At 39.7% G+C, this 10,236-nt stretch overlaps 2 protein-coding genes across 2 annotated transcripts; one reads left to right on the plus strand and one right to left on the minus strand.

Annotated features, from left to right (window-relative positions):
• The first annotated feature begins 345 nt into the window (after positions 1–345).
• Positions 346–4,016, plus strand: LOC121997523 (neutral/alkaline invertase 1, mitochondrial-like). Its single transcript, XM_042551978.1, has 6 exons — positions 346–1,156; positions 1,496–1,661; positions 1,746–1,957; positions 2,402–2,895; positions 3,291–3,339; positions 3,430–4,016. The coding sequence occupies exons 1-6, from the start codon at positions 506–508 to the stop codon at positions 3,754–3,756; spliced, it is 1,899 nt and encodes a 632-aa protein (XP_042407912.1). The 5' UTR covers positions 346–505; the 3' UTR covers positions 3,757–4,016.
• Positions 4,017–5,280: 1,264 nt separating this feature from the next.
• LOC121994318 (gibberellin 2-beta-dioxygenase 2-like) lies at positions 5,281–9,059 on the minus strand. Its single transcript, XM_042548394.1, has 3 exons — positions 8,649–9,059; positions 6,013–6,406; positions 5,281–5,484 (listed from the first exon to the last, which is right to left on the minus strand). Exons 1-3 carry the CDS (start codon positions 9,029–9,031, stop codon positions 5,281–5,283), a joined length of 981 nt encoding a protein of 326 aa, XP_042404328.1. The 5' UTR covers positions 9,032–9,059.
• Positions 9,060–10,236: the final 1,177 nt, after the last annotated feature.

The raw sequence follows: 10,236 nt of genomic DNA on the forward strand, positions 1-10,236 counted from the left end.
CTCCCTTCCCGACTGCCACGTGGCGGACGCTTTTTCTTACCTAATCTCTCCGCCGCGTCAGTCGCGACGTGCTTATCCATTTCTCTCTACCCGTCCTGTGCTTCCACGTGTCTTTACTCGCCGCCGTCTGTTCTCGATCTGACGGCAGCAACGGTTTTATGGTCTTTATAAAATTCGTGGTCGGCGGCCAGTGTTGCCAGATTTTTCAGTCTTTCTTTTGTCATCTGCCGTTCGTTCTCAATCGGACGGGTAGGATCGTCTTCGGGGGCATGTGCTTCGTTTGCGCGTGGTCGGTGGTTCCTTTCTCCGCACGTTGTCTCCTTTGTTTCGCCTTATAAAACGAGGACGTAACCAACTCAAGTTACGCCTCTTTCTTCTCCGTTTGAATCCTGCGTTTTTACAGATCAGTTCATTTGTTTAAGTTTATTCTTGCATTTTGGTCCCTGTGGGCATTCAGTTGAGTCCTTGAAGTATTCGATATTTCGACTTCGGATCCTTCTCTTTGATGACTGCAACCAGCTCCATGGAGATCGCCGTCGCCGTGAGGCCCTTCGGCCGTCTCCTCGCCGCCCAGATCTTGCCTTCGTGTCCCCGGTTCCGTGCCCCCGCCGCGGTCGGCGCTTTCTTAGTCCACGGGCGCCGCTTCTCGAAGCGCACCGTCGGATCCGCCTCCTCCAGGATCCGCGCCGCCGTCGCCCCGGCGAAGGACGAGGCGGGGATCTCGGACTCGCGCCGGCTATCCACCGCGACAGGACCTTTGCAGCCCGGTGGCGATCGGGCCTTCGAGCGGATCTTCGTTCAGGGCCTCGCGGCCGTGAAGCCGCTGGTGATCGAGCTCGTGGAGCCGGAAAGGGAGCTTCTGGCGGAGGTGATGGTGGAAAAGGAGGAGGAGATTCTTGAGAGAGTAGTAGTGAAGGATGCCAAAGAGCGGAAAGAGACGGCGGATGAGAAGGAGGCTTGGAGGTTGCTGAAAGACGCGGTGGTGAGCTACTGCGGAAGCGCAGTCGGGACGGTGGCAGCCAACGACCCGGCAGCGGAAGCTCTCAATTACGATCAGGTTTTCATCCGGGACTTCGTCCCTTCAGCGCTCGCCTTCCTCCTCAAAGGGGAGACCGAGATTGTTCGAAATTTCCTCTTGCACACCTTGCAATTGCAGGTAATACCTATAAAAAAATCTGCTTTTACATCTATTAATTACTCTATCGATCTCCTGGTACAACTTTATTCCTTTTCAAAGATTTCCTCAACTATTCCACCAATCCTATCTCCTTTATTGGCACTTTAACTCTTAATCAAGAAGAGACTCCTAGAAACAGCCTTGAATTGTGAAACTTGAAATTTTCATCTTCTTCAGCTATCTTGTTTCAATGATTTTAAGAAAGCCATGAAACTTTTCTTTTTCAATTTGAATGAATTAACATGGACGAATCTTTATGGTATCCTTCTGATTTGAATGCAAACCATGTTTACTTTTGTGTATTTCCTTGATAAGTAGAGTTGGGAGAAGACTGTGGACTGTTACAGCCCTGGACAAGGGTTAATGCCCGCAAGCTTCAAGGTTCGAAGTGTGCCCATAGATGGAAGAAAGGATGAAGTCAAGGAGGTGCTGGACCCTGATTTCGGTGAATCAGCCATCGGACGAGTCGCTCCGGTAGATTCTGGTAGGTCAATTAATAAGAACTTTTACTCTCTAGAGAGATAAATGCTAGCAAATCGCTTTGAGGCACTGATTCCTTGTTTTACAGGGTTGTGGTGGATCATATTGCTAAGAGCCTATGGAAAGATTACAGGGGACTATACATTACAAGAGAGAGTGGATGTGCAGATTGGCATTCAATTGATCTTGAACTTGTGCTTATCTGATGGGTTCGATATGTTCCCTACTCTACTTGTTGCCGACGGCTCTTGCATGATAGACCGACGAATGGGCATCCATGGGCATCCTCTCGAGATTCAGGTATATGAGTTTTAATGTTGTATCTTTTTTCAGTCGATCCTTAACACATTTATCATTCTAGTAATTTGCAACTGAAAGTTCTAAGTGAATTCGCTTATGGTTTCTACCTTAGATACTTTCCTCTTCTTGCTTTCTTCCAACTGATACTTCCAAGTTAAATTGACTGGCTAATCATTGAGGTTTAGATACAAGTAATGTATGTATGTTAGAAGCAATTTATTTTAACAGTGTAGGAAACTTATCAGTACTGAAATAAGATTATGTTTACAAGCTGAATTATTAATCGATGCATGGATTTAAGGTCAATTAAATAGTCCAAAGATTCTCTAAGCCTGGATGAACTTAAGTATACAAGAGTAATTAATCAGTTGTAGTATTGGCTAAGCTGATTCTGTGATGTTTATTTACATGACAATGTGTATTTGACAATTTTATATCATACAGGCTTTGTTCTACTGCGCTTTGCGTTGTTCACGTGAAATGATCGTCGTTAATGACGGATCCAGGAGCTTGCTGAGTGCTGTTAACAAGAGGCTCACTGCTCTATCATTCCACATCAGAGAGTACTATTGGGTGGACATGAAAAAGATCAATGAGATCTATCGCTACAAGACAGAAGAATATTCTCAAGATGCTACTAACAAATTTAACATCTATCCGGAGCAAATTCCTAGCTGGCTAGTCGATTGGATTCCTGAAAAAGGCGGCTACTTGATCGGGAACCTTCAGCCAGCTCACATGGATTTTAGGTTCTTCTCACTTGGTAACCTATGGGCTATCATTTCTTCCTTAACGACTCCAAGGCAAGCTGAGGACATTCTAAACCTGATGGAGAACAAATGGGAGGATTTCGTAGGAACTATGCCTCTAAAGATATGTTATCCTGCATTAGAAAATGAAGAATGGCGCATAATTACTGGAAGTGATCCGAAAAATACGTAAGTTACAACAGCCCGATATTGCCTTCTATTTAATGAGAGTTTCAGTATTTACAGCTTAGAACTCGAATCAAATTCATATCATCCTTCATCTACAAGACATGTTGGTGATGTTGTGGATATTGAATACTACTAGTTATTCTTGAAGGAAAGATAACAAGCATCCATGAAGTCGAAAATTTTCTTTGGTATCTTAATCTAATAACAGTCAGTAATTTGCAAATCAAATTTCTATCATCCTTCAGCAAGACTATGTTATCGATATCAAATATACTTGTTATCTGAAAGCAAAGACAACAAGCTTACATTTTCTTAATCTAATAATGGTGGTCGATTTAGCAAAGACAACAAGCTTACATTTTCTTAATCTAATAACGGTGGTTGATAAATCGCAGGCCTTGGTCGTATCATAATGGTGGATCATGGCCTACTTTACTGTGGCAGGTACTGAAGTGTCCATCGATATTTCTCTATCATTCGTTCTCTTTCGCTTCCAATCATTTTTCTAACTGTATTGTCTTTGTGATGTTGCAGTTCACTTTGGCTTGCATCAAAATGGGCAGGCCTGAGTTAGCCCAAAAGGCTGTCGATGTAGCTGAGAAAAGGCTTTCAGACGATCAATGGCCTGAGTACTACGACACCCCAACAGCTAGATTCATCGGAAAGCAGTCGCGGCTGTACCAAACATGGACAATTGCTGGGTTTCTGGCATCAAAGTTGCTACTGCAGAATCCAGAAATGGCCTCCATATTCACATTTGAGGAAGATATGGAGTTACTGGAAGGCTGTGCCTGCAGTCTGATGAACCATCCTCGTGCCAAATGCTCGCGGCGTGCTCTGAAACCGCAGGTCCTCATATAACTCGTCGAAAATACACAACCATTCTTTGATGCTTGTAGTATATATAGGAGAAAAAAAACCATACATGTAAGAGGGATCAACCTCCACACACCATTCTCCCCATTGAGGTATGCTCCTTTTTTGTTGAGCTACCATGATGGTGAAAAGATTTGGGCCTTGTAGTAAGAAATTAATATGTATATTTTGATAACAAAGTGATTCATATTTGCTATTCTACTAAATGTCAATAAAGCTCTGTATATTGTTGTTTTGTTTTTTTACTTCGTCCTGTTAATCATAACTTTCTATCATAATGTCACATCTAATCATTTCATGATTTCTCTTTGAGCATAAATTTCACATCTTGTCGACTAACTAAATGAGAGAAGATTCAAGCCTACTCTCATGGACTATTAAATCATGTTAAAATAGTGTTTGATTTAATAGTTTCAGTAATGTTGCTCTCTTTTGCATCAAATCATTCCACATGAAGTTATTGCTTTGGTAACAATAAAAGGCATTTAATGAGCCCACATGATATATTAATGCTTTATTGATCACTTAAATTAATGATGCATTAGTGAAGCTTATTGGATGATAGTGCACTTTAGAAAATGCAATCAAATTGCTCATTTAAAATACAAAAAAAAAAAAAAATACAACCATATAAACCACAAAAGAGATAAAAATATACACACCAATAAACAACACTCAATATTACAACAAAGGGTAAAAAAAAAATTGCACTAAAACATGGTAAGAACCACTCTTCATCTACTTCTAATTGCCAAAATTTCGGGTGATCTTAAAAGTAAGTCTTAGGGCATGCAACTCGATGTTTAGTCTCTCAAATCACAAAATAGTAATTATGCTTATACTATAATTTTCTTCCTCTAATATTCTATTTAGTCCTATAAATTGTTTTTTAGGGGAGGATTTCAAAGAGTTAAAGGAAATCTATATCTTCTTTGTCATCAGTTTCTGCAAGGAAGAGGTCAAGTCTATTATAGCCAAGCCTTTGGGTGTACATAGGGGTGTCAAAAATGAACCCGACCCGACGACCCAACCCGAGTCGACCCGAAAAAAATCGGGTTCGGGTTGGGCATTTTCGGGTTCGGGTCGGGTTCGGGTTGGAGGGTTGGAGAGTAAAAAAATTTCGGGTTGGGTCGGGTTGGGTTCGGGTTGACCCGGGTTGACCCGGGTTGGCTTAAATATAGGGTTTTGTGGGTTTTTTTAGAGTTAAATCAAATTTTATTTTAAAAATTTAGATGTTTTTATGTATATTAATATCATGTTTGTATGATAATGATGGAATATTGAGATAAAAGTGAAGAATTATAGGGAAAATAGCCCAAAAAAGTCGTTTTGAATCGGATTTTCGGGTTATATGGGTCGGGTTCGGGTTGATCGGGTTGGTCGGGTTCGGGTTCGGGTTGAGGTGTTTTGGGTTGAACTCGGGTTCGGGTCGGGTTCGGGTTGGGTTAAAAAAAAAAAAAAAAAACTCAACCCGACCCAACCCGACCCGACCCACCCGAATTGACACCCCTAGGTGTACATGGCTCTCTTGAACTCACCCCAAGTGAAGGATTTGTATCGCCTAGGCCAATGCGATTTATTAATCATCTCATAAAGTGGTGAAATTCTCGTCGATAGGGATGGCGCCGCGAAGAAGACGGTCGACATTCTCGATCTAGAGGAGTTGGCCAATGCTCTATGTCGAACACTTATTAGCCTTCCATTCGTCATAACCTTTAAAAAAAATCACACACAAATCACTATTAAAATTACAAAATTTGAAGCCAAAACAAGAATAGTAATATTGTCTTGTAATTCTTAAAAATCTCTTTTTAGGTGGATCGTAACCTTGCTTAAAGTTGATTATCCTACATCAGCAACCTTAAACCCCTAACCTACGAGGCCAGACAAAAAGACCCCCGAGCAAGGAACAGTAGTACTCTGCCAACACATGCCCCTACTTTGCTATCCTGACAAGAACACCAAAAGGTGCATCACATTTCAGCATCCAACTCACAAACCCTAGTGTCGAATAAAGTTTTTAGGGTTCCAAAATCCAATCAATGCACACATGCACAAATTTAACCCCACATAGATGGAGTTCGCTGTCAAATTGCTAGCCAGATAGATTTTGTCATTTCGAAGCCCGAGTCCCTTTATTGAATGGCCGCATTGAGATTTTGGGGTTTAGATCATTTTGGGATTTGGGATTTGGGATTTAGGGTTTAGGGGTTAAAAAGGGTAGAGAAAATATATACTAACCTGGAGAAGATCACCAATGTTGACGTACAATGCGGTGGGGTCCGCTGGCACAGGGACCCACTCCACGTCATGTTCGTCCGACGTGGAAGGCAGTCGGATCTGCAAGCCGTCCACATCGTTCGACCACAAGATGCTCAACAATTGCGGGTCGGAGTGCTCTCCGAACCCGACCCTCACGCTGCCCGTTCCGTTACCGACCCTATCGTCGTCCGCTGACCCGGGCAGGCAAGGGGGAGTTGGGTAATGGTTGAACCGGATCAAGGAGTCATTGTCCGTGTCCTCGAGCATGCGGCTGAATACTCGGGTGTCTTGTAGCCCCAATCCCTCCGCGAGCATCTCCAGTAGCTCAATTGCAAGCTGCCTCACTTGCTTCACGTATTCATTCACCACTTCACTACAATTGTATCGTAAAAACAGTCAAGATCTTATTGAATTTTCAAAAAAAAAACTGAAATTGTATTTTTTTTTTTAACCCAAAAGGTGGCCATAGTGCAGATGGCAAACAACTTTAATTCAGATGTGGTGTACTTTCAGTGTGCCCTGTTTGCTCCCTCTCTCTACACTATTTCAGTGCTATAGATCATGCTATTATTATTATTATTATTATTATTATTATTATTTCAAAAATAAGAAAAATAATTAAAAAAATGTTTTTTAGGCATTGATGATTGATGATGGCTCAGCACTCACGGAAAAGGGAATAATTCTCTGATCTGTTCTTGTGTTTATTTTTGCCACTTTTGCCGAGTCATCATCATGCCAATTCGACTAGCAACATTGTGATGAAGAAAGATGGTCAGTTACAGTTCTCATTGAGATCCAAGTGCCGGTCGACCGCGGCAATTCGGCTTTTGAATGCCTCTCTAAACCCCCTAGGAATTCGATCACCTCTAACTCTAGACCGCCAATGCAAGTATCAGTCAATGCACTTCTCCAAGAAACAAGGAAACTAAACCCCATAGCCCTGATGACCAATGCAAACGAAGCGAAATCATGACACAATGAGACATTGAATTGCATCGCGATGAACTAAAGCATTGTGTATCACATAGTGGATCACGTTTGGATCAAATAGATAGACAGATAGACAGACAAACAGACAAATGGATGCTAGATATTGCAAAAGGACTTCATCTCAACTCAACTCAACTGACAAACACACAAATGGATGCTAGATATTGCAAAAGGACTTCATCTCAACTCAACTCAACTCAGTGGTGGTCATATCTGCACACAACCAAGCCAGGCATGAACTCCACTAACCCTTGAAACTTTTATGTTCTTCTTTTTGATCTTTAATTTAATTTGATAGTGAATTATCTGAATAGGTTGGGATTGAGGTTTTGAGGCCCACAGTGTCCCCAAATCCGAATGATTCATGGCTCTTTAGACCAGTTGCAGCTTCTGTTGGGGTTTCCAATTTGATTTGGTTGGCAGTGAAGATGGAGAAAGGGTTGTGAGCTGTGGATTTGAGCCTCTCAACCCTTCCTTGTCTGTCCTCTCTCTGACAAGATATGACAACTTACCCCCAACTCATTGTGTGTCTGCATGCCTTTTCTTAGACTCCCTCACCCACTTTCACTCTCTCTTTTGCTTCTTCTTCTTCATCTTCTTCTTTTTAAATTATAATATGTTATTTATAACAAAATGTTTAAAACCTAAACGGTTCGATCGAACCGGTACTATTGGTTTGCGACTCTCCCTTAGTCTAAATAAGTTTGAGGAAGGACCTAAAGTAGGGCACATCTACTTTTGTGACTATCCTTAGTTTGTAGACTAACCCTTATTTTTGATGTCCATGCCATTAAATTTATTTGTTGTAAAAACAGAGCATAATATATCTGACTATTTTTGTTTATAATAAATGAAAATCATTCTTTAATAAACCATTATAAATACAAATTTAAGAATCACCAACATTTATTTGTGTGGGATATATTTAGTAAGTTTTATTTACACTTCAATTGGAAGATGAGTTAGGTGTTGTTCGACTTATGAAGCTAAGGCATGGAAGGCTCACCAAGCAACAACCCAAGGAAGGAAGATGGCATCACATAACCTTTTTTTTTATTGTCTAAAATTAAATTAAAACAAAATAATCATAAATATTATTCAAACCTTTTCTTGTTGGAATTCTATTTTTTGGAGGAAAAAAAAGTATAGATGCTCTTCATGTTCAAATACCCACCTCCCTATTTTCTTTTCTTTTATTTGATAAGACTTCTCTTGCTCTCATCCATATGTCCATGTCAATGGGCATCAATATATCCATTCCTCTAGTAAATTATATATAAAACTTTCGCAATTTCAAGTATTTACTTAGTAGAACTTATCGGCCGGCCTTCCGCGGGGGGTTCTATCAACTCCTATGTAAATCATACTCATTTCACATAGTGAACTTCGACCCTCTTGTTAGTTTTTGTTGATAGTGTGCTTAGAATTGTGCTAGAGAAGGAAAAGGAACTAGAAGTGTTATGTTTTGACTAGTTTACCTCTTGTTCTCCATTATTGAACCGACCGGACCGACTCAATTTGAGTTATAACTAGTTGATTATTATTCAATAAAGTATATTAAATCTATTTTTTTAAAAAAAATGGAAAAAGAAAATAATTTTAAGCTAAAGAAAAGTGAGGACCTGAAGTGGGAGGCGTTGAGGTTGGGGATGGAGTTCGCTTTCATGGCAACGTGGGCAGGGTGGGAGTGGAGGAGGAGGTACTCCAGCTCGCCCATGTCGCCGTTAAAGCCGATGTTGCGCACGCCATAGCCGAGTGGCGACGGCGGCCCTGCGCCAAGTTTGTCGCCTGGAGGGAGGGCGAAGAAGCTGGCGGCGGCGGTTGCCATGGCGGCCGCCGAGGCCACCACACCGTGGTTGACCACCTTGAAGAAGCCGAGGTCCTCGGCGGCACGGGTGAGGCGGTCCGCAGCACGTGTGCGGCGCCACGAGAGGTCGACGACCGGGAAGGGGAGGCAGGGCAGGAGCTTGTTGGCGGCGGGGAGGCGGGCAGAGGGAACGACCATGGCGCTGTTGCCGGAGGGAAGGGGAGGAGTAATGTGGTGGTGGTGGCGGAGGCGGAGGAGGAGGAGGAGAGGTGAAGGCTTTTGGGGGCTTATTTATAAGCGTTATTTTGTAATAATTTTACTATATATAGTAATATAAAAAATAAATAAATAAACAAATTTGATTAAATAATATATTGTGTATATATATATATAATATGTGAAAAAAATATAAATGTTAGAGAAGATTTGACTTATTTTGACTTTTTAAATTATTATTATTAATGTTAATTTGACCGTATTGGATTTAAGAATTTCTGTAAATAGCGGATAAAGATTTTCCCCTTTTTTTTAAATTCTTAGAAACAATTTTTTTTTTTTTGAAGAAACATGCAAAAGACTAAAACCCAATTTAATTTAATTTAATTCAAAAAAGCTTTATAAAAGGATAAAAAAATCTATCCACGTGTATTTTGAAGTGATTAATTATATTTCAGTTAATTATCCAAGCCTTAAGCTAATTACTACAATATAGTAAAATATCTTGATCTTTCTTGTTGTTAGTTTATCACCAATTAAATTGTTGAGCCATTTCCTCATTTTTTTTAACGAACAAAATCTAATATTTATTTATTATTTATTGTTTATTTTTTTAAGTTTTCAAAAATGACAAAGAAAAAAAAGAGTTACTCATCTATTTTTCAATGGACAAATAATAAACAACAACAATAATAAGAGAAAATTTACATGCAACCCTTATTGGCAAACACAACTTTACATGTACTCCCCATTGAAAAAATTCTTTATTTTCACTCCCTAGTCTAATATACTTACCTAATTGTCCTTGATATTTTAAGTATAAAAGTTTAAAAATGAGTATAAATCCTCTTAAATTCAGTACATTAAACTAGAATTTAGTATATTTTCTATCAAATTCTCAATTGGATGAAAAATATACTAGATTTTCTTTAAATGACACTTAATTGGATGGAAAATATACTAGATTTTCTTTAAATGATACTTGGATAAAAAATATACTAGATTTTTTTTCAAATGATACTGAATTTAAGAGGAATTATATTAAATAGGAAAAAAATCGTACTCAATTAAATAGAAAATATACTCGATTCTAGTTTAAAATGTTGAATTTAATAGGAATTATATTCATTTTTAGATTATTTATACCTAAAAAAATATGAAGGACAATTTTAATAAAAAATATACTC

This window comes from Zingiber officinale, chromosome 6A, assembly GCF_018446385.1.
Source record: "Zingiber officinale cultivar Zhangliang chromosome 6A, Zo_v1.1, whole genome shotgun sequence".
Classification (NCBI taxonomy): domain Eukaryota; kingdom Viridiplantae; phylum Streptophyta; class Magnoliopsida; order Zingiberales; family Zingiberaceae; genus Zingiber; species Zingiber officinale.